Below are 25,245 nucleotides of genomic sequence, written 5' to 3'. Positions count from 1 at the left end.
TCTGTGTGCCAAGGAAGCAGGGCAGGGAGACTGGGGTTAGAGGCAGTGCAGGGGAAGAACCATCAGGTAACAAGTAACTTCCCTTCATTTTTACCCTGCCTCTCTCTTGGCTGAGATACAACCTGCAGCTGTGGTATGGCAGGAAAAACAAAAAAAAAGAGAAGGAGGGAGGCTGATGAAAAGTATGAGAAGACCTGTTTTTGTTTTAAACAGTATTATGGAAGACTGTACGAAGCCTTGATGAACTGAATAAATCAGTAAGAATTGGCATCAGTGTAACCATCATAAATAATGAAGGATAGGGATCGGATCAAGATGGTGGAGGAGCAGGGTGTGGAGTCCACCTTCTGCCACAAATACATCAGATACACCTGCATGTGGAATGATTCTCACAGAACATCTACTGAACCCTGGCAGGAGACCTCAGACTTTCAAAAGGGTAAGAAAATCGCCACATGACTGGGTGGGACAAAAGAAAAAAGGACAAAAAAAAAAAAGAGAGAGAAAGGAACTGGGACAGGATCTGTGCCCCTGGGAGGAAACTGTGCAAGGGGAAAGCTTTCTGCACCCTGGGAAGTCCCCTCACTGGCAGGGAGATCAACCCGGACAGAGGGGGAGCTTTGGAGCCTTGGAGGAGCACAGCAACCAGTTTGTAGAGGGCAAAGAGGAGAGAGACCTGCATGGAGGGTTGACACCACTGCCCCCTAGCCTGAGATGCTTCTCCGCTGAGGCAGGCAGGGGCTGGGTGCTGAGGCTCGGGATCTGGAGGTCAGACCCAGGGAGACGACTGGGGTCGGTTGCTTGGAGACACCCTGAGGGGGCTAGGGCGTGGTATATGCCCCAACAGAGGGAGTACAGAAAGAAGCCTGGGCCCATCAGAGAGGCAAGGCACTATTGTTGTGGGGGGGGGGGGGGTGTGTGCTAGGAGAGGGGCAGGACCGCCATAGGAGCTTCTTTCTCTGTGAGTGCACTCTCCAGCAGCAAAGTCCTGGAGGGGAAAGTCTGCAACCTAGGTTACTCTACCCAGCAAGATTATCATTTCGAATAGAAGGGGAGAGAAAGAATTTCTCAGACAAGCAAAAACTAAAAGAATACAGCAGTACTAAACCTATCCTAAAAGAAATACTGAAAGGTCTTTTCTAAATAGAAAGGAAGATATAGGGAGGAGGAAATCACAAATGGCAAGTAAATCAATCACTTAAATAATTCAATATACAGATCAAAAGGAAAAAAAAACTATCTGTGAAAGCAATGATAAACACAAGGAACAGCAAAAGGATAAACATGAAGATGTAAAAAAGGACATTAAAATCATAAAATGTGGGGAAAGAGTAAGAAAATGTAGATGCTTTTTTTTTTTTTTTAGAATGTGTTTGTTAGAGCCTATTTGACTATCAGTCGAAAGCAAGCAGATATAGGAAGGGGTTAACATACTTGAAAAACAGGGCAACCACAAATCAAAAACATAAAATAGATTCACAAAAACCAAAAAGAAGAAAACACAAGCATAAAATAAAAGGAAATCATTAAATCACAAAAAGAAAAACAACAAAGAAGAAACAGAATTAACCGGTAAACAAGGTTTAAAATGGCAATAAATACATATGTATCAATAATTACCTTAAATGTCAATGGACTGAATGCTCCAATCAAAAGACACAGAGTGGCAGACTGGATTAAAATACAAGAGACCCACCTTAGGGCAAAGGACACAAATAGATTGAAAATGAGGGGATGGAAGAAGATACTTCATACAAACAGAAACGACAAGAAAGTGGTAGTCACAATACTTGTATCAGACGAAATAGACTTTTTCTTTATGGCCTCTGTTTTAAAGAAGGACACTATATAATGATAAGAGGATCAATACAAGAAGAGGATTTTACACTCCTCAACATATATGCACCTAATACAGGAGCACCAAAATACATAAAACAAATACTAACAGACATAAAGTCTCCAACTATTATTGTATTCCTGTCAATCTCTCCCGTTAACACCCCACTCACATCAACGGACATATCTTATAGACAGAAAATCAATAAGACAACAGAGATCCTAAATGATACAATAGAACAGTTACACTTAATTGATATTTTCGGGACATTACATCCAAAAAAAAACCAAAAAACCAGAATACACATTATTTTCAAGTGCACATGGAACATTCTCTAGGATTGACCACATACTAGGGCACAAAACTAACCTCAACACATTTAAGAGTATAGAAATTATTTCAAGCATCTTCTCTGACGACTGCAATGGCATGAAACTAGAAATCAACCATAGGAAAAGAAATGAGAAAAAAACCGATTACATGGAGACTAAACAACGTGCTACTAGAAAAACCAATGGGTCAACAAGGAAATCGAAAAGAAACTAAAAAAATACCTTGAAACAAATGAAATGAAAGCACAACCATACAATATCTATGGGATGCAGTAAAATCAGTTCATACAGGGAAGTTCCAAGCAATACATGCCTTCCTCAAAACAACAAGAAAAATCTCAAACAACCTAACCTACTACCTGAAATAATTAGAAAAAGGAGAGTAAATTAGAAAAAGGAGAGTAAACCTAAAGGCAGCAGAAGGAAGGAAACAATACAGATCAGAGGAAATAAAACAGAGATTAAAAAAAACAATAGAAAAAATCAAGAGCTGGTTCTTTGAAAGGGTAAACAAAATTGACAAACCTCTGACCAGACTCACCAAGAAGAAAAAGAGAACCCAAATAAACAAAATAAGAAATGAAAAATGCCTTAAAGACTTAAACATAAAACATGACACTGTAAAACTCCTAGAAGAGAGCATAGGCAAAACATTCTCTGACATAAATCATACCAGTGTTTTCTTAGGTCAGCTTCCCAAGGCAATAGAAATAAAAACAAAAATAAACAAATGGGACCTAATCAAACTCACAAGGTTTTTCACAGCAAAGGGAACCATAAAACAACCGAAAAGACAGCCTGTGGAACGGGAGAAAACTTTTGCAAATGATGCAACCAACAAGGGCTTAATCTCCAAAATATACAAACAGCTCATACAACTTAACAACAGAAAAAACAAACAACCCAATTGAAAAATGGGCAGAAGACCTACATAAACATTTCTCCAAAGAAGACGTACAAATGGCCAATAGGCACAGGAAGAGATGCTCAACATCACTAATTATTAGAGAAATGCAAATCAAAACTACAGTGAGGTACCACCTCACACTGGTCAGATGGCCATTATTAAAAAGTCTAAAATAACAAATGCTGGAGAGGGTGTGGAGAAAAGGGAACCCTCCTGCACTGTTGGTGGGAATGTAAGTTGGTGCAGGCACTGTGGAAAACCGTATGGAGGTTCCTCAGAAAACTAAAAATAGAATTGCCACATGATCCAGCATATAACCAGACAAAAAACTTTAATTAAAAATGATACATGCACCCCTATGTTCATAGCAGCACTATTCACAATAGCCAAGACATGGAAGCAACCTAAATGTCTATTGACAGATGAATGGATAAAGAAAATGTGGTACATATATGCAATGGAATATTACTCAGCCATAAAAAAGAATGAAATTTGCAGCAACGTGGATGGATCTAGAGATTATCATACTAAGTGAAATAAGTCAGAAAGAGAAAGACAAATACCATATGATGTCACTTATATGTGGAATCTCAGATATGACACAGATGAACATATCTATGAAACAGAAACAGACACACAGATATAGAGAACAAACTTGTGGTTGCCAAAACAGAGGGGTGGAGGGAGAGGGATGGATTGGGAGTTTGGGGTTAGTGGATGCAAATTATTACATTTAGAATGGATAAACTACAAGGTCCTGCTGTATAGTACAGGGAACTATATCCAATCTCCAGGGATAAACCATAATGGAAAAGAATATAGAAAAGAATGTATATATGTGTATAACTGCGTCACTTTGCTGTACAGCAGAAATTAGCACAACATTGTAAATCAACTCTACTTCAATGAAGATAAAATAAATAAACAATGAAGGCTAACACTGAGCTTATACTTACAGCAGCTCTATGAGGGAGGTAGGTGCAAGTGTTGGCTCCAAGGTGCCAAGGAGGAAAGTGAGGCTTAGCCCAAGGTCACACCTGTAGTAATCACTGAAGGCTGCTTTTTAATGGGCTAAGTCTGATTCAAGCCCATGCCTTTAGCCATTAGGTTATAACGTCTCTTAAAGAAAATGAGCGAGGAGGAGAGAGGCGGATGTGTTGCTCTATACTTGTCATCTACATAGAATGAAAGGGCATTGATGGAAAAGACCCAGAGGCTGTTGGGATAGAAGCCCCTCCGCTACTGGACCTCACCATCCCCACTAGTGACCTTTTCTCTTTCTTGGCATCTGCCTTGCTCACCAGACTGTGGACTCCATAAGAGCAGAGACCTTGCCTTCTGTGTTTCTGATGTACACTTCCGGTTTGGCGTCTTTTCTCATGTTTCCTATGCCTGTGAACTCAAAGGATTTTCCCAAGCTAGAAGTCTGGGCGGCATCTTTAAATCTTCCCTCTCCCCTACCCAACATATGCCTGAAGGTACCAGCCGGCCTCTTTAGGAACTCTCAAAGACCCTGCTTCCCGCCATCCCTGGAAAACTTTCATCTTTTGTTTTCATCACTGCAATATCCAGGCAAGCGCCTTTCCTGCCTCTGGCTTTGGGTTCCCCTCTGTCTGAAATGAAAACCTGATTGTTCGTTCCACTGCTTTATTTAAGATTTTAAATAGCTCCCCAGCGTTTATAGGATATATCTGTAGTCCGCCAACCCCGGCCCTCACGATCTGTGCCTGATGAAACCTCTAGCTTCCACCCCAACCGCCTGCCCAGTCCCGCCCTGACTGCGTTATGTTCTCCGGTCTCTCCCTTGCATAGGGTGCACCCTCTGTCTGAACAGCCCTGGCCCTGTCTTTGCCTGATTCCTGCTCATCCCTCAGGCTCACACTCCCTGGAAAGTCTCTTCTGCCAAGGTTTTCTCCTGACACGGGGGTTGGGTGGACCTCAGGCTCTCCCGTGGAATCACAGAGCTCTACCACAGCACTCCGCTTACCTTACCTGTATCTTTTCTTAAAAAATTTATTTAATTTTGGCTGCGTTGGGTCTTCGTTGCTGTGTGTGGGCTTTCTCTAGTTGTGGCTCGCGGGCTCTAGAGCGCAGGCTCGCTAGTTGTGGTGCATGGGCTTAGTTGCTCCGCGGCATGTGGGATCTTCCCGGACCAGGGCTCGAACCCGCGTCCCCTGCATTGGCAGGCGGATTCCCAACCACTGCACCACCAGGGAAGTCCCACCTGTATTTTTATACACATGCTTTATGCGGTTTGGTACCTCCACCGCCCAGGCACTGCCCAATCAGTGTGATGGGTGCTTTATTAATATGTGAGGAAGAAATCAGCAGGGAAGAATGAATAATAAGTAGCCACTTGGTATACATGTGTGGAACAGAAAGGAGCATTGAAGTGTTTCGACGCTGGGGGATGAGCTGAGCATTCCCCAAAAAACCCAGCACTCCATCTCAACTCATACCTCACTCCACGAAGAGACGACCCACTGGAGCCGACTGTTCTTGGGACATCGTGCTAGGACGCAGCCCTCCTGCGATTCTGGTCTCGGGCTGCTGGCACACCAGCTCTCAGGGACGTCCTCTACCGTCGCAGAACTTTTACACAGGACTTCACGTTTCCTCACCCCTCGCCCACAGGTCTTAGAACACTTCAGATTTAAAAAAAGGCATGTACATGCTAGTCTCAAAAGACTGTCTTCCAGGTGAATTCCAGGCGAATGCATTAATGAAGGGTTTACAAAGCAATTTTTAAGCACTAGAACCAAATGCCCAATAAAATCCCTTGCAGCCAGCAGAATAAATCTTTCCTCCATCCAGAGCCTCTAAGTACAGATTAGTGTTCCCTTTCAACATTCTGAATGCCCAGGGGTTGCTGTGTTGCCCCAGGTCTGAAGACAAGTTTTATTCTTAATGGAGAAGAGAGGGATTCTGTGCACAGCACACGTGATAACAATTTGGAAAATGGTACAGGGCCTATTCATTGACGTAACTGTATCTCTCTCTGGCACAAGGCAGGAGTCAATCTGGGCATTGGTGAAAGAGGACTGTCAGTGCTTCGGACAAGGAGAATAATAGCAAAGTATAATATGTACAACAGGGATGGCAACAGACCGTGACATTTATAAAAATGGGGCGGGAGTGTCCAATTCTTGCCCCTAACATCTGCTATTTCTAGGCGGGGCATTGTGCTAACTCTTGGGGAAAAATTAAGTCGACACTCATCAAATATTTGGAGTAACTGTGCACGGTGGGCTCATACTCTTCTACTCTTACTGTCTTGACCTTCACAAGGACTGTGAAATATGTAAGGCGGCAAATAATCTCCTGGCTTTCAGATGTGTAGTTCAAAAGTTGCCAAGATCACTTAGAAGACTTTGGCCCCAGGCTGGGGTGTGCCCTCAAAGGACGTGTCCCCTCCCTGGCCTTTACAGTCTTCTTGTTCGCCTCTCAGAAGGGCTGCACGAGATGTGGTCCCATTTGTCTTGGCTCTTTGTGAGTTTGCAAACATCTGGGGCACCGTTCCAAGCCTGCTCAGAGGACCAATGGGAATTCTCATTCTTCATATTTTTAAGGGAGATGGAGACAGGATGATGATGATATCATAATAATCATCTCTCTGCAAACCACAGCAGAGAACATTTATTTAATGCCTTCTGCGCATGATGATATACCTTAGTGTATACCAGGGCCTATATCACATGACCCTCTAACCAGCCCATGAGAGAATTGCTATTATCCCATTTTACACAGGAGGTGTCTGAGAGTCACAGAGCTTAGGTACCTTGACCAAGATGAATCGACCGTCTGCCAAGTTGTGGAGATGGGCAAATTCGTCTGATATCAGACCAGGGCTCTGCACCCCTAAACATCTCTCATTCATGTTCATAACATCCAAGTAGTTAAATTCTTATTCAATAGAATTCTTATTTATCACAATTTTTTTCCAGCATGGTAACATGTTTAAATTGCTTCCCAAATGGTTTCCAGAGCCATGGTCTCTAATGGAAGAACTGGCTGCTATCACAGTTCTGAAGGACCCCTTTCGTACTGAGTAACTTCTCAAAAGGACATATTTGGTTTTAGTTGTCAAATAAAAGGGGGTGTGAGGGTGCAAGGCTAAACGTCATCCGAAATCAATACTCTCCAGGATGTAATGCACCCTATGGGGAAACTCGGTAGAAATGTGGTCAGGGGCTCCTGCCTGGCTTCATAGTTCAGGCGATGAAACCTCTGCATTTTCTTTACATTAATCCCTAAAACTGGCTTGCCATCCATGGTTTGGCAGAGGCTGGGCTCTCACCTGCAAGGATGCTGTGTACCAGGGTTCTTGGCATATTTTGGACCAGATAATTTTCGGGGGCGGGGGGGCTAGACATTTTTTACAATGCCCTGTGCATTGTAGGATGTTTCCCTCTACCAACCAGATGCCAGTAGCACCATCCTCCAGAGCTGCGACGATCAAATTGTCTCCACGGCCAAATTCCCCTGGGGGGCAAACTGCCTCCAGCTGACACCCTCTGAGTTGTGAATGTCAGGTAGTTCTAGGGCTCTTCCAACTTCATGAGTTTGTGCCTTTCATCGGGAGTTCGTGGCAAGAGCCAACTTCACGCCCAACTCCTCTCTGTAGTCTAATAACCGCACCTCTTGCCATTGAAGCAAGAGTTAAATACCCTTTCTATGCCTAGTTCTTGCTATTTTCCGTTTGCTTTGGAGAACTCAGTAGCCAGTTTCATCTGCCAATCCTCCAACACTCACTAGTCTAGCCTAAATGGCCTCCATATTCTAATTTTTTAGGAGATTAGACTTTAAAGTATTCTAAGCTGTTGTACAGGGGCTCTCACACTTCCGGCTGCATAAGCATCCCTACAAACGCTAATTAAAATGCCCCATTTCACATTAACTCAGTGTGATTCCCGCAAAGGTATAAACAGCTGAGACACTCTTAGGGGAAAAAAGATACCACCCGTATTTTTGTCACCTCCCTTTTCCGTGGGGAACGAGACCAATGACTCCAAGCCTTTCCCACTTACCTGAGACCAGGGCCCAGGGCTCCATTCTGGAGGGCAGCCATGGCTGTTGCAGACTTGAACCTGAGTGGGTGTGCTCACTGGGCAGAGAGAATGCAATACCGCCTCCTCCTTCTGGAAGGGCTTCTTCTGGACACACTGGACCTTCCGGCTCTGCTGGCCCCCTGCACATGACCTGCTGCACGCGCTCCATTCGCCTGGCTTCCAGCTTTCGGTGAAAGACAAAATCACTTCTGGTGAAGCTACGACTGTGGGTCATCAATTCCAAAGCAGTTACTGTGAAAGATTAACCACCTGATGAAAGCCTAAGGTCAACTGTAGAACCAAGACGGCCAATTCATACTGATTCTGCTTTTGTAGATTTTCAAGCCTATGTGAATGTGGTCCATTTGTAGGGAATCACATTTAATCATCACATAATTCTGGGGAAAAATACGTTCCTGTCCTCTGCAGGCAAAGAAACATGTGCCATTCGGAAATGTGAGCGATTCATTCATTCAGCCAATTGGGATCTTAAACCCTGTGCCACGGGATCTCCTAGGCATTAGGGTTGGAAAAAATGAATGAAGCAATGCTTTTCCCATTAAGAAGCCTATGGAAGAGGTGGCTATGTGAACAAATAAAGAAGATACTTTCTGATAATTACTACAAAGAAGTTAATAAAAGTACAATAATGAGACTAATGAAACGGGTCAGTGATGGGGAGAGAGGGGTGTGTGTGTGTGTGTGTGTGTGTGTGTGTGTGTGTGTGTGTGTGTGCGCGCGCGCGCACGCATCTGAAAGAGAGAGGGGCACATCCAGAGAGGGTCTTACAAAGAATATTTCTAAGTAGGTGGTTCCCCCGACTACTTTTTCTGGTTAGCCTTAAACTTTACTGATGGCTTAGAGAGATAATCTCGAGTTCTTTATTTAAAGATTGCCAGGTCACTGTTTTTTTTCCACAGCTGTCTGAGACTTGGTGTACACTGAAGAATGATCAACTGAAACCATGAATCCTTGTCAACAACTGCCTGTGATTAATTGAAATTCTCTGATTTGAAGGCCTAGCATTAAAAAGATCCACCAGATAGGATCATGATACGTTTCAAAGCATCAATGTCTAAAACTGCTCTTGGTTTACAAATATTCTAAGTATCATTTGAAAGCATAAAAACATCACTGAGACCAAATATGTTTTTGTTACACCTCTGCATTTCTGCATCTTCCTAGTCCTATGAGTTTTGCTCTGGTTTCCCCTGCCCCTCCCCAAGCCTGAGGGGTGAGGTTAAAGACCTTTCTGTTAGTCCAGAGAATTTAGTACATGAGTTCTAGGATTTTAAGTATTCTAAAACATTGCATAAGCCATGTTATCTTAGTTAAAGAGAGATGATACCAAATAAAAGAATTCCTTATATTTGTACAATCATTTTATCTTACAGTAAGATGCAAAGAAAAGATATATATTATCGTGAAATTATTAGTTTTAATCAACCCTGACCTCACAGACCTGATTCCTCCACTGTCCATTTTCTCCCTTATTGCCTTTTTTTTTTTTTTTTTTTGGCCGTGTCTTGTGCCTTGCACAGAGTCCTAACCGCTGGACCACCAGGGAAGTCCCCTTACTGTTTTTTTATATTTATCATTTTTATAGCACATATCTCACTGCATCTCAATTATCTGTTTACACATCCACCTCTTCCATTCGATGGTGGGTTCATTGATGGCAGGAACTACAGGCTATTCGTCTCCAGTCCTCAGCTGAGGACCTGGCGTACCGTAGGGCATATAACATGGTCATAACATGGGAAAATAATGGAGTTAGATCAGATGAACTCCTTTGTCCTTAGAACTCTAATTGTCTAAGCCCTTATTTCTAGTATATCTCTGCGGAAGAATAGTCCCTAAAAGGTCTCATTATTCAACAGGAAATACTGAGATAAATAATAGGGTTGCAGGGAATTCCCTGGAAGTCCAGCGGTTAGGACTTCGCAGGTTTGATCCCCGGTCAGGGAACTAAGATCCTGCATGCCTCTCACTGCAAGGCCAAAAGAAAAAAAAAAAAAAAAAAAAATAGGGTGGCATAAAAGGGAAAAGAAGCAAAAGATACTGCCCATTTCACTCCAACTCTGTAGAGTCACTGCAGGGGCTGTTCTGCTTTTAAAGAGCCAGCAAACTTGTTACTGCACAGAATATCATTTCTACGTGGAGCCATCAGGAAAGTTCTGGGAGTTAAGCATGAACCATGCTCTCTCTCCCTTTTCAAGGATGTACATACAAATGGGGTTCCTTTCTTTTCTTGGTGGAGATAAACAATGATGGAAAGGAGGCTTAAAATAAGAAAATATTAGCTTGCCATTCAAGTGTACTGACAATCCCTACATGTACCTAAGCGCACACACACACGCACACACACCCCCATCTAAGGGAGAGGTTATTCCACAAGGATCAATAACACTGTCTGGTTATCACGTCTTAGAGCCACGGGATATTTTTAGAGCCAGACACTTCTTAGCAAGAGAGAAAATTCCTCACATGTCTTTCTCCTTTTTGTGTTCAGGATACAGCTGGTTCCAAACTCTAAGGGAAAAACTGAGTTGACAATTGGGCCTAGGGGATTGGTGGGGAGCTGAAGCCCCGAACGATTATGACAGATACACTATTTACAAGGAAAAAAATATGTATGTATATAAAAAGAGTGTGCAACATAATCGCATCACCACAAAGCAAACACTACTTATTAAGATGATCGGAAACAGCAGGGAACACAACAGTGCCGTAGAAGAGACCCTGTCAACTCTATATAAATACATTTGGCAGAAGATAAATCAAACAAGAAGAGACTCCATTTGGCTGGGAACATTACTTAAAATTAGTGCTCAAATAGTAGTGTGGCTAAAATCAATCCAAAAGCAAACCCACTGAGTTCCCCACAGTGTCTCTTCATCAAAAATGGGGTTACCACTTGGGCTCTACTCCTTTCTTTTTACTCTGTGTCATGCTACTGTGTAATTTGCATTTGGGCTTTCATGGGTTGCAGAGTAATATGAGTTTTAAATTCTTGGATGACTCTATAAAAGTTAAGCATACAACCACACAGAAATTTAACTAACATAGGATTCTATGTTATTTAAATATCTGTTTTAGTTCAGAGAAGAGGGGTCTCTATGAAAAGGTTGAAAAAAGATGCCTTTATGCCTTTCTTTACCCCAAGGTTATGTTGGCATAGCCACAGTCTGAGTGTCTGAAGCAAATTTGTGTTTTTCAAGTTATATATTTTAACTGCAACTCTCGTCTCCTTTCTTATATTGCCTTTTTTTGGGGGTGGGGCAGGGGGTATTCTGTCTATCTTTGAATCACTTTTGATCAGAGGCATCGACAGTGGCTTCAACCATCTCCTATCAACAATAAAGGCACACAAGTACAGATGCAACCAGAAAGACATTTCCAGATGACTTACTAGGCAGGGCAGGAGAAGGCATTGCACATTTTGGGTTCAGTTGCTGGCTTGGCTCTTGCATTGCAGAATGAGGAATTGACTTGAGTGTTTTGATCCCGTAAGCAAATGGCCTTGACACTTATGTAACCTAATAAGACATCAGAAGTTACAAAGTGAAAATTGCAGATAACCAATTCCATTTAGTTTCCAAGTTTAGCTTCGGGTTTACCAGGGTTCTGATATTTTACTGAAGATACAGAACCTAAATATTGTATGAAAACACTTCCTTCTGATAAAATCTACAACTCATGTGAATTCCACCCTAATGCCATGCCCCCCCAAGATAATAGTTTTCATATTTTAATACTTTTTAACATGTAGCGTCGTAGTTTTCAAGACTGTCATGGATTCTAGAACGATATAGTAATAAAGGCAGCCTTTTGAAAACAGGGCAATATCTGTTTGAGGGAAATATCCCACAAGCTTTAACTCACACTGCACATATCTAATGGAAAATGTTCTTCAAAGAAAAATCTTGGAATTATGTGTGGAAACTCTTAAGATTTTGCTTTTTCCTGAAGCATCTTCTATACTTCCCTGAGAGTAGTTGAACTCACTGACTATGTGTTCATACTTGTCCGCAAGGACTCTGGTTTTTTGTTTCTGTCTGTTCACCCCACTGCCTTGTTTTCAATATTCATTTCAGGACCTCTCATCAAGATACACTTTATTTTGTGTGTGATTAACTGTATGTGTCAGCTCCCCCCATAGGAACGCTGCCTCCTCTTTCAATTGTCTTTATTCACATGGACTTTTCCTTAAAATGGAATCTGAGCAAGAGTGAAAAGTCACTCCCGCTAGAATGATTAGGTTGAAGGGGGTTTACTTTCAGGAGGAACCGATCAAAATACTGGGACTCCCTAAAGTTAAGAGTTTGCTTCTGGAGAACGTATTCATTTGGACTTGTCTTCTCTTAGACTTCCGACATGCTATGGTCTGTGAGTCACACGAAGGTGTTGCTAGCTCAAGGCAAAGGAGAATCCCATAATGCACTTGTCCAGCATCCTCCCCTTGGTTGTATTTATTCCCTGTAAATGGAAAATGGACTGAATCTCTCTCTTTCCCAAGGAACCTGTGCTCTCTCCGGAATACCAGGAAGTTATTGCGAATGATCTCAAAGAGCATTCGATACATGAACTGCTCATGCTCAAAGACTACGTGAAAAAGAACATAAAGTTTATGGTTTCTGTTCTGTTAAAAAAAAAAACACCATAAAATGATACATGTGTGGCAATGTGTCTGAGTATGTGAAACACATGTGTTTTTATGTTTGCTTAAGAAAAAGAATACAATGATATAGACCAAAGTATTAACATTGGCTATTGCTGATTAAAAGATTATGGGAGATTATTTTCTTCTTTATAGCATATTGCTTTTAAAATGTGTATTAATAAAAAATATATTCCCTTTTAATTATTGAATATATATTTTTAAAAAGAAGTATTTCCTCATATTTTGTTAACTAGCATGGGCAGCTGAAGACAGAATTTCTTCACTTTCTGTATTTCTGCTCTGTCTCTGGTCCCAAGATGCCCCAGTTTGCTCAGTGGGATGGACACAGTAGGGAGACCCGCTGTCACCAGGTGCTCTGAGCATGAGGAAATGAGCTTCATGCTTTGGTTTCATGGACTTATTTATGGACTCATTCTTCTTCCCAAAGGGCAAGTGTGACAAAGATTGACTTACCAACCAATATGTGATATTTTGGGACCTAAATAAAATGCCTCCCTTCTACGCACTGAGAGGATGGCTGTTGTTCTTCCTTCCTTACAAGGGCTGTTTCTCAGATTTAATCCATTTCCCTGCGGGGCTGGAACGCCACTGCTCCCACGTGTCAGATCGCTATCTTAAGTCTGCCTTGCGTGTGCTTTCACTGTCTTGCCCCTACCTTCTCTAAGTCCCACTGGGAGGCTGACAACAACAGAAAAGTCAGGACAGAAAGACACGAAGCTGTGAGCTGAAAAATCCATCAATGACTCAATCCTTACATTTATAAGAAATGGACACATGTTTTATATTTCCCCCCCCCCTTGTAAGTTTCAGATGCGTAACTTTTGAGTCCTGGTTGTGGCTGACTTGAGATTTGTGTGAGTTGGTTCCTTTCTACATAGGAAAATCCCCGAAGAGTACAAATAATATTTGCTTTTTTTTTTTTTTTCTTACAGTGACAGTTCCCATAAAGATAGTTCTTTTGTTGCTTATTTAAACCATACAATGGAAAGACGTCTGGAGTGAAAGAACCTGTTTTTTTTTTTTTTTTTAAACAGGGCAGGTGGGGGGGTTCTACAAAAGGAAACTGAGGCGGCAAGTGGGGGCCAGACCATGCGGGGTCCAGTGGGCCACGACGAGGAGCGTGGGTTTCATCCAAGTGCAAAGAGGAGCCATGGATGACTCTGAAGCAGAAGAACATAATTTCATTTTTTTTTTCTGTTGCTGTAATATTTTTTTTGAATTATTTTTTTATACAGCAGGTTCTTATTAGTTATCTATTTTATACATATTAGTGTATATATGTCAATCCCAATCTCCCAATTCATCCCACCACCCACCCCCTGCCCGCCACTATTCCCCCCTTGGTGTCCATGTTTGTGCTCTACATCTGTGTCTCTATTTCTGCCCTGCAAACCGGTGAAAGACACTGTTTAAGGAGAGACGTGGAAGACAGTGAGGAAATCAACTACCTCCACCACAGGAGAAGGAGCAATCTGACTGCACTGTACTCCAGGTGTGGCTGTGTCTTTCTGAGGCTGGCTGAGTTCCATTCACGACCTGGGGAAGTGCATACTTCCAAGATATCCCCGGATTTTTGCCTTGCATCAGAATCTGGACAGTGTAAGATACAAATCAGAGATCAAGAGACAGGTCAGACCCTGGAATTCCAGAAATCTCACTGAACATTTTAGAGATATTTGCATGCCATTTTGACCTCCAAGCTGGATCACATCATTGTTCCCAAGTATGTTTTATGTTGATTGAAAGTTTTCCCATGACACTTTAAAATGTGTGCCTCTAGAGCACCAGACCTGTGATTTAGAAAGACAGTAGGGAAACAGGACATTTGCTATAAGCCCACAGCCCTCAGTTCTAGGCATATCCAATGAATAAGGCAAGAAAATAGATTCTTACCTTATGTTGAAGGAGAGGTTATACTATGAGGTCTCAACCTTCACTTTAAACTTGAAAGCCTAGCATGATACTAACACATACTGGTGCTCCACAGATAATGGTTGAAATTGAATCAGCGTATATAGATTTTTATGATTTATCCTGGCCCACAACTTATAATCCCTCTCCTGGATGCCAGTAGATGCTAGACACAAGGGAAGCACTCAGAAAACCTTAGAATACCCCACTTGGCGTCCCTATCATCAACCTTAGAATCCAGGCAGATTCCCAATAGGATTTCCAAAGAGAATCTGCCCAAAGAGTAGGTGTCTGTTAACTGTGTACCAGGATGAGCAGATAAGACAAAAAGAAATATGATCAGAAGCAGTGGTTGGTAATATATATACTGGAATGGATTTGACCTCAGAAGGGCAAGGACTTGGGATAAATCTGATACTATCAGGTCTGACTACTAAAATAAGAGCAATCATTTACTGGCACTTCCCAGGTGTCAGACACTCTGCCGGGCTTTTCCTATGCATTATTTCAAGAGTCCTCTAACCACTCTATAATGTAGGTGTCTATTTTTTCATCGGAAAAAAAACCCCCAAAACGGAGAAGAATGAACTTGTGCAAGATCACACAGGTGACCGTTGAATGAGATTAAAATAGAATTTAGGCCCTCCAACAAAATGTGCCTAAAGACTGTAAGATATCACCTTTTTATTTTTTTTCTTGGAGCATAGTTGATTTACAATGTTGTGTTACTTTCAGGTGTAGCAAAGTGTTTCTGTTATATGTGTGTGTGTATATATATGTGTGTGTGTGTATATATATGTGTGTGTGTATGCATATGTGTGTATATATTCTTTTTCAAATTCTTTTCCATTATAGGTTATTACAAGATATTGAGTAGAGTTCCCTGTGCTATACAGTAGGGCCTTGTTGTTCATCTATTTTATATATAGTAGTGTGTATCTGTTCATCCCAAGCTCCTGATTTATCCCTCCCCCCCACCCCTTTCCCCTTTGGTAACCATAAGTTTGTTTTCTATGTCTGGATAGCACCTTGTTTTTGGTGTAGGCAAACACATTATTTGCCTCCCTTCCTGATCCTCTCTTTTCTTAACTACTTCTCTTTGTTTTTTCTTTCAAGCTCAAAGCATGAATACAAACAGCTGGTTTTCTCCCAACCCGTGTCTTGTGAAAAACGTGTGTTACCATCAGAACAGGGCATTCATGGCCAAGGAGCAAAGCAGGTTTCCAGTTAAAAAGAGGAACTCCTGGCTCTGTCTCTGTCTGGTGGGATCCCACCTCAATTCAAGTTGGGTGGGTGGCAGCAGTTCAAGGACCTCCTTACACCAGACCGCTCCTTAGGATACTACAAAATGGTTTCCACTTTGCTATTAGCTTAAATGTCTCCAGAAGTATTATGGCTTGCTCTGAAGATTCCATGGTGTTGTCATCCAACAAAACAAATCCTGGTGGCCCCCAGAAACAACCAAATTGTTAATAGATGGGTTTCCCTCGCCCCCATCCAAAACAAAAAGCAAACGAAACACAACAGGTAGTACCATTAAAATCAACAAATGCCGAATTCTCATGAGTCACCAATGAAAACCTTCTCAAAATCAAGGTCTTAGGAGTCTTTGAATTCCGAGGATCTTTCTAATCTTTGCTTTTCTTATTTTTGCAGCTAAGTGATACAAACTGTTCTTGGAATCACGTGTTCAGTTATGTTATAACATTTCATGTATTTTGAATAAATAGAATGCTTTCCTTATTTGAGATTTTTTTGCAGTGTTTTTGTTAATGTCTTCATGTGATATTATGTAAACAGAGACACTTTAGAGCTTTATTCACAATCAAGCTAGAATTTTGAGAGGAATTTCACATTCAGAAGGTAATACTGATGCTCATGGATATTTCAACTCAGTTTCTCCTTGAGTTAAACTGATATCTCAAATGTAACACTTTTGGTTGCTATTTTTTTTATGCAGTAGTAATGCAGAGATCTCGTAGGGAAGAAAATAACGCAGCACACCACGTGTGCAAGCATGGCAGTAAAATACAAGTGAAATGTATCAGAGTTAGAGTGAGCTAAGGCTCAAGAGCAGGATATTACAATAGAATGGAATTGCATCACACGTGCACATAAGATAGACAAATTCAAGGGCAAGTGTGATAGAGACAGAAATCCACTCACTTAGCTCCACTTCCTAGTACCACCCCACCCCACATTCAGACTAGATCCTGACTTCCACTGCCGCAGGGGAAAGGGATCCCCAGCAGAAATGCAAAGAAAAGAAAAAATAACTTTAGTTCTTGCCTTTTCAATGCCAAGGACTTATGTTCTGGTGATTTAAGAGTGGTTTAGCACATTTGCAATGAGCATTTGAAATACATTCTACTTTTACCTTTTAGACAGATTCTAGAACCTAGGCCATACATGGCATGTGGTTTCACTGTAAAAATTTTAAAATGTTGCTGTGAACAGCAGGATGCATTTAAGAGAGGGAGAAAAAAAAAAGGACTGTGAAGGTCAAAGTGTCATCGCTATTAAACAAACAAAAACAACCAAGATGTCAAGTTTCCCTAGGCTTCCAGTAAAGCAATCCATAAAATATTATTGATGCTACCATCAAGAAGAGAACGTAGGCACTCTCTCCCATCAAATGTGTTTCTGCATCTGGACCCATACATTCCTCTCCTTCTGTTACCCAGGATGTCCTGTCCTGGCTCCTCCCAGGATGCTCAGCCCGGGTTGTCCACTATTGCCCTGGATCCCATCTTCCCTCACCTACTTAAGGGCGTCACTGCTAGTGTCGTCCCCTCTCTCTTGAGCCTTATTGAAATGTCCCTGTCTATTGGATCATTCGATAAGCACATGAACATGCTGTTATATCCCTCATCTCAAGAGGAAAAAAATGATCTCATCTCTACATACACTTCCAGCTCACATTCACTGTTTCCCTTTATAGCAAAAATCCCTCTAAGAGTTGCCTTGACTTTGGATCTCCGCATGTTCCTCATTCTCCCGTGGTCCCTCTTTCTCAGGCATCCCTCCGCACCACATCACTGAAACCTCTCTTTCAAGGGCACCTTGTCATTTCCAACAGTCAACGGCTTTGTCTTACTCAACCAATCACAAGCACTGGACATAGCTGATCACTTCCTCCTGTTTTCGCTATTAGAAACCCATCATTTCAGTTCTTTTCCTCCCTTACTGACCGACCGACCTTCATTCCTAGTTTCTTTTGCTGAATCCTTATTTCCTAATGATTCAATGTCAAATTGACCTCCAACCTCTCGACCTCCTGTTTTTCTATACTCACCCCTCTAGGTGATCTCATCCAGTCCTGTAGTTTAAGTGCAACCTACAGGTTGGACCACTCCCAAATTCATAACTCTACACCAGCGCTTTCCAATAGAACTTTCTGCAATGATGACAAGTATTATACTATAAACCTGTGTTGCTCCATGTGGCAGCCGCAAGCCACATGTGGCTCTTGAGCACTAGTATGCATTGTGATTGAAGAATAAGACGTTATGTTTAATTTAATCTAAATCTAAACTTAAAGAACCACATGTGAGTAGCGGCTACCATATGGGACAGCACAGCTGTAAATGAAACCCATCCTCTGACCTCCACATTCACATAGTTAACTGTCTATTGAGCATCTCTACTTGGATGTTTAAAAGGTAAACAAAGTCCAACAATGAACTCGGGATTTTCCTCCCTGTTCTCTGAAAGGCTGTTCTTCCCAGTCTCACAAAATGGCAACCCAATCCTTCTAATTGTTCAGGCTAAAATAGAAAGTTGATCTCCTCTCTTTTACTCACACCCCACACCTAATCGACCAAGAAATGGTGTTATCTTTACTTTCAATATTACTCAAATCTGACCACGTCTCACTTTATCTATTGCTACTGCTGCTTCCTTGGTCTAAGCCGCCATCATCTCTTCGGATTTCCATGATCATGGCTCTCTAGGGATGAGGAGAAGCCATATTCTCTAGCGGAGGAGATGGACACATCCACGCTCAAAAATAATATGGTTACTTAAGAGGTTAAAAACAAAGTGCCATATAACCTGCCAAGGGAAATCAAGTGTTACTGTGAACTTGGGGGAAGGGGATCACATGACTACCTAAGGAAACTGTGTAGCTGTTACTTAATTAATGAAGTATTTTGGTGATGATTCCTGCCAAGAAGCCACAAAAGAACAAAAGAATTTGTTTTCTTTGAGGATTTCTATTCCCCCCAAAAGGACAAACTTTTATATTGAGTTTCCCACCGTCCTTCCCTTAGGTGAAGCAAAAATATGTAAAGATCCTCTGAAAAGTAAAACGTCTGAGCTAAAAGTAGTTAATAGCAAGAAGGCAACTAATCCATTTCATACTATCAAGGTAATAAAAGAAGCTTACTTATGCAGCCATGGCAAGAAGAGAAATAACTCCTACGATTTACTGTAAATGTGCACAAAATTATGCAACTTTAAATTACTAACTCATAACATATGTCGTAGCTGGTTATTGCCATATTACTAGTATAGTTCTATAGCCAATGGCCTACAGGACATATTGTTTATATTTTGTTTGTTGGACATATTAATGCACTCATTGAATGCACAAATGAATAAGACTTTCAACTTTAAAAAAAAATCAAATGACTCATGGCTTCACTATAATGTGTGTGTATCTGTAAGGTCACAGGAGAGTTCTATGTGTAATCACGTAGGCTGAAGGACAATATTTGTGTAAACCAGCAGAAAGCTGACTTTAGAATTTACTTTAACATCAGCTCATAAAGCCTTCTTAAAGAAAGTAATTATTTAAACAAATAGACACCAAGATCAAATATATAAAAGATGAGTATTTGCCAATTACATTATTTGCTTCTCTATGATAATTTAGGCATTCTCTGCCCTTTTCCTAATCCTGTATGAGGAACAAAGTAACCAAGAATGGAATACACAGCAGTTGTCTTATCTTTTACTGTTTGATGCTTGCAATAGCGAATCCTTTGGAAATAGACTGATCATCTGGCTGAAAGAATCTCTAAGTCCCTTCTTTACCCCATTCTGAAAAAAGACTGGACTTTGTTAAAAAAAAGAAAAAAAAAAGTCAATCCTACCCTCAGGAATGGCTACATAATTTGCGGGGCCCAGAGCAAAATGGAAATGCAAGGCCCCTCGTTTAAAAAAATGATTAAGGATTTCAAGCTGGTGACAACAGAACAGTAAACCAAACATAAGGCACTTCTGGGTCCAAGGTCCCCTGTGACTTTGAGGGTTCCACGTCCATGAAGCCACCTCTGCCCAACCTTAAGGCTGAGGTTTTCTCACCTGCATCAGTTTTTAGACACAATGAAAAATGTTCCAAATTCTAAATGGTCCTGCGGTCTAACAATGACTTTGCCCACTCCTCTTAGTGGAGATGACACCCACTAATTTGGCAGGCTTGGCTATACCTAAGTACCTCAGTGTGACCATGACCATCACCTTGACCACAGACAGTGCGACCCACCCGAAGCTCGGAAGCAGGACCGTGGGACGACGTGTGATAACCGCATAGCTAAGATTCTAACTGCCTCTGCGGATGCCGAGGAACGAACACATCTGAAACAATACGTCATTTGAAAATGCTAATTCCCATCACTCACATCTATTTAGAAATATTTTCAGTGACCCTGTCAAGCGCAGTCAATAACTTTTTTCAGCACTAGTGGAGAACACAAAGGCCCTCCAGGCCACATGGATGCCACAACCCTCCCCCACCCCCCATCAGAGCACAACATCACAATAGCGCCCCCTGCTGCCTGTCGGACTGTATAGCCCAGCTGTGAAACGCACAAGTTTGGAAAGACCGCCAGCAATTCAGTCTACTTAACTGGACTTAGTCCAGAGGATTTTCCAGCCAACTGGCACTGGGTCTCTAACTTACAGTTGGCAAGCAACCTCCTTAAATGCTTCCAGGTCCTCAGTAGAACTGTGCAGTGTCTACCTTTAACACACCAACCACCTGACTTCAGACACAGCACTCAGCGGCTCTGACCGCAGGGTGCGGAGCTATAAAATTTACAGCTTCTTAAGTTGGAAAACCACAGACGATGGGGCTGGACTCTACCAACTGCCCTCCGAAGGAAGGGGGATGCAGGTTCCGCTTGGGGCACACAAAGTTAAAACAAAGGACACATTGAGTAGTCTTGGGTAAACAGCTTGCTTTCTGTCACTCCCACTTTTAATTTGTAATGTGCAAACTATAAATGCCTTCAATCAGCTTCATTTTTATTTCATTACTTAAGGCCCATTTTTCCTTTTAAGGAAGTTGTCCTAATTCTCCCATGGAAACTAAAGAGTTATGCATAGGTTCTGAAGACCGACGTTTTATTTAGTGCATGCTTGGAAGCTTATTTCTTGTCTTCAGTAATGTACTTGATTGCTTTAAAAAATAACAGCAGCAATACTTAGTGTGTTATGCCAGGCAAAGCACTGTACAAGCATTATCTCATTTAAAGCTGACAACACCACTCGGGACTTCCCTGGTGGCACAGTGGATAAGACTCTGCGCTGCCAAAGCAGGGGGCCCGGGGTTTGATCCCTGGTCCAGGAACTAGATCCCACATGCATGCCACAACTAAGGAGCCAGCGAGCCTCAACTAAGGAGCCCTCGAGCCGCAACTAAGGAGCCTGCCTGCCGCAACGAAGACCTGAGGCAACCAAATAAATAAATATTAAAAAAAAAAAATAAAGCAGATAACAATACTATGAGGTAGGCACAGTGCTGTTAATATCTTAGTACTGTAGATGAATGCACCAATACACAAGGCCACGTAGCTAGTAAGTAGCAACACTGGGAACTCAAGTCTCTGATATTGTCCGACTCCCAAACTTGACATCTTAACTCTTGGGACACTGCATCTCCAGCTCTGAAATGTCACATCTAGGATTCTAATTTAAAGTTCTAAAGACTGGATGAACCATTGAAAAGACGTTGTCACCGGGATCCAAGAGCATGCTATAACATTTACATTGTGCTATCGGGTTCCAACCTGAAAATGTTGTTTCTTGAACACGCTAATATCTGACTTAAGGATACATGATTTTTAATCTCCTCAATCCATTTCCCCCTGCATTTATAGAACTGTTGGATTTCACCATTGTTTTAACGGCTGAAATACAACCTACTTTATAGATTGACCCCTTCCGATAAATGATGAATTTCGCCATACATTACGTGTTGACTAAGTCAGGGAAGGGATAGTTTTGTAGTGTAAGTTCCTGTTTTTGTATAATCCTGTGATTTTTTGGAAGCCTCGTGATGTGAAAAATCAGCCAGTTGTCTTTGTCTTCTTATTTGCTTCAAAGCCTGAAAAACATGACCAGGTATCGCCACTGCTATTAGGTGTGAGTGAGTTGGATTTGACAAGACACAGCACCACAAAGACCCCGATCGGGGCCTTGGAAGTACATCTGTGAGGCAGCTTCAAAGGTGTGGGCTGACACATTGAACCCCGACTACAGTTCTAATTCAACTCATCAACATTCCTCAGAGTTTAGTGAAGAGAAATAGTGTTCTCCGACCTGTCACAGAAGTATTTGCCATGAATTAACTGGAGGCCTGCACTTCAAATAGCGAATGGCAATCTCTAGACAAATGATGTGGCATCATGAAAGCACATATGAATCGTCCTCTGGAGTCTGGAGTTTCCTATCCTCTGTTCTGAATTTATTCTCCATTACTTCTTTGCCTCTTTTGTGTTTTGTGTCTTCACTCCATCCCTGCTCCTTGGATAATCTCCTTTCCCTTACACTGATTTTATCGTGAGGCACATCTTTACTCATTTCAGCTCCTTCCCCTTGCGGGGGGCGGGGGATGCAGACAGCAGGGTCACAAGGAAGGAGCTGGATGAGAAGGTAAGTCTCTGTCAGCGATGCTTGCACACTGTCAACTCAGTGATCAACGTGCCTGTCCGCCTGGTCCCCCGCCACCCCATCATCTCCTTTTGCCGAAGAGTGGAGGAAGTTGTTTATTATAGTGATTTTCTTTAGATGTCTTTTTCTGCCTTGAAACTGGCCTGTGGTTAACCTATTTGTCACTTACTGTCATTACAAAGGCTGCTGTATTTGTCAGCTGCAGGATTCTCTCTTGGTACACGATTAATTGGGAAAGGGTTTTCAAAGAGTTAAACACCCCCTTTTGCCCCTTAACAGAGACAGAAAAAAAAAATCCTTAACATAAAGGAGAGCTTTCATTTTTAAGACTTTTTTTTTAAAAAAAAAAAAGGAATGCTGTAAAAACACAGGTGATCATATTTCAGTCCTAGGCTAGCAACCTGTGTTATCATGTCGTCCTGACTCACTGTTTATCAGACGGAGATGAAGTTACTTTATAAATGAAACGCTCATGATGAATTTCCTCACCTACCCTCCAACTGCATGACAGTTTGATGGAGAACATGACTCATTCACTGTTGTGTGTGGGAGAGGGACAGATAGACAGAGAGAAACAGAGAGAGAGAAAGAGAATAAAGGAGAGGAAGGAGAAAAGGGGGGGAGGGACAGGAGAGGGGGAAGGGGGAGGTGGGGAGAAGGGGGGGAGAGAGAGAGAGAGTGAGAGTGTGCATCAGCTAGCAAAAAAGCTGATCTTCAGTCACGTCTAAAGAATGCGTCACCTCTAAGTGGACACCTTCACTAATCATGAAAAAAAAAAAGAGAATTTTTGTGTTTTTCATTCTCATTGCCAAGGCTCCCTAAAATTATATCTTAAACGGGCCTTTTGCACTGCACTTATACAGAGGACAAAACCAGTGACCTTATGTTACCTATAGCTCAATCTCAAAACGGAAACACATTAAATTTTCAGCCATACTCAAAACGTCCAGCATATAGACGTCTACTTCAGATGAAATGATTATTCTTCCACGAAGGCACGTGTAAATTTCAACTCTGAACTTCAGTTTTCACATTTCTACCACTTCAAAATTTAATTCCTTGTACAAGACACACACACACACACACACACACAATTTAGCTATGTGATGTGCAGAAGATTTAGTTTTTCTTGTGTTCCCAAACCCAGTAAAATAAATATGGTAGGTCTACGCATAGTATCCTGAAGACTATTGAAATATAAGCTGACTTTTAAATCTTTCAGAAGACTAATGAGTGCACTAGTTCAATGAGAAATTCCTTAGACTCTATGCCAGACTCATGTTGTAGGGGATAAGCTGAAATAAAGAAAGATGTGGAAATTATCTAGTTTATAATAACTGTGTCTGTAGTGATCTCAGAAAGTATATGGTTGCCAAATCAATATTGATTTTTTTCTGTGCTGGGGTGTGCACGTGTGTGTCATTTTCCCCTGGGCAATGCAGAAATATGATACAGGGTCATGAACATTAGCTCCATTTCTCCAAGTCATTTACATGTATATGGATGTCTGTACTTCAAAATAAAAAGTTGATTGATGGACTTAAATAATGCCTAATAATTTAAGACCTCAGACAATCATATAAATCCTTGATTACCCTTAGGAATTTCCTCTTGGCCACTGAGGAAATTAAGGGGCCAGCTCAGTCTAAATTGACATCCACCTGTTGCTAATGTTGGACCACGTAGAATCCGGGTTCCGAGAAGAATGAAGGTTTGTAACAGAGACAGTATTTGAAAATCGGGCAGGCACATGACTTGGTGATAAAAGTGAAAATCTGTTTTCCATTTAAACTGAGCTTCCCTACGAAGACATTCTGTAAAGTTTTGACATTAAAAATAACCAGAAGCAGAAGACACTTTTGTGTCAGGCCATGCACTTATTTCTTGAGGTTAACTGACAGCAGTCAACCTGTCCCAGGACTGCATTACCCCTGCCTTGTACTAGAAAACACCCAGAAATAAGTGAAAAGATCTGTTAAACCCACCACCCTGGGAGGGCAAGTTGCTGTTCTCCCAGATTAAGGTAAGTCAACTGTGAACTAACTGGTCAGCAAGTTCTTATGTGTAAATTATTCACTTTGGGAAAGGCAAGCCTTTTAGAAAGCAGATCGATTCCTCAAATGCAATTGAGGAGATCAAATTTCAATATTTAAATGCCCTTCACTGTACTTAACTTTCAACTGTACAATTCTAGGACTAGTCCTAAGAGATGATGAAATCCAGTGGTTTTTAAAATGTGTACCGCAGAAGTCTAAGCCTTTCAGAGAACTTCAGATTACGACTGTGGTTTGGGACAGAAGGGCAGAAATGGGGAGGAGAGGCTGGCCTCTGGGCCCTGGCACTCTTGACTTTGGTCAGAGAAAGTCTCCTTTCACTTGATTTATTGTCTCCATGTATGATTTTTCAACTTGGAAAGAAGATTCTACTATTTATATTTTTTATTTTTAACATTTATTTATTTATTTGGTTGCACCAGGTCTTAGTTGCAGGAGGTGGGCTCCTTAGTTGCAGGAGGTAGGCTCCTTAGTTGCAGGAGGTGGGCTCCTTAGTTGCGGCAGGCAGGCTCCTTAGTTGCGGCTCGTGGGCTCCTTAGTTGTGGCATGTGAACTCTTAGTTGCGGCATGCATGTG

General features: G+C 41.7%; 1 protein-coding gene across 1 annotated transcript in view; it reads right to left on the bottom strand.

The window, feature by feature from the left end:
* The window catches only part of ADAMTS18 (ADAM metallopeptidase with thrombospondin type 1 motif 18), a 151,326-nt gene that overhangs the window by 11,917 nt on the left and 114,164 nt on the right, over positions 1–25,245 (bottom strand). The window contains exons 17-20 of the mRNA XM_068527246.1: positions 14,257–14,398; positions 11,537–11,663; positions 8,104–8,308; positions 5,536–5,721 (exon numbers count right to left, since the gene is read on the bottom strand). Of these exons, the coding sequence (XP_068383347.1) occupies positions 5,536–5,721; positions 8,104–8,308; positions 11,537–11,663; positions 14,257–14,398 (660 nt within the window). The remainder of the gene's footprint in view (positions 1–5,535; positions 5,722–8,103; positions 8,309–11,536; positions 11,664–14,256; positions 14,399–25,245) is intronic.

This window comes from Eschrichtius robustus, chromosome 19 (assembly GCF_028021215.1).
Source record: "Eschrichtius robustus isolate mEscRob2 chromosome 19, mEscRob2.pri, whole genome shotgun sequence".
Lineage (NCBI taxonomy): Eukaryota > Metazoa > Chordata > Mammalia > Artiodactyla > Eschrichtiidae > Eschrichtius > Eschrichtius robustus.
The sequence above is the reverse complement of the archived record's forward strand: the minus strand, read 5'-3'. Positions and strand labels throughout refer to the sequence as shown.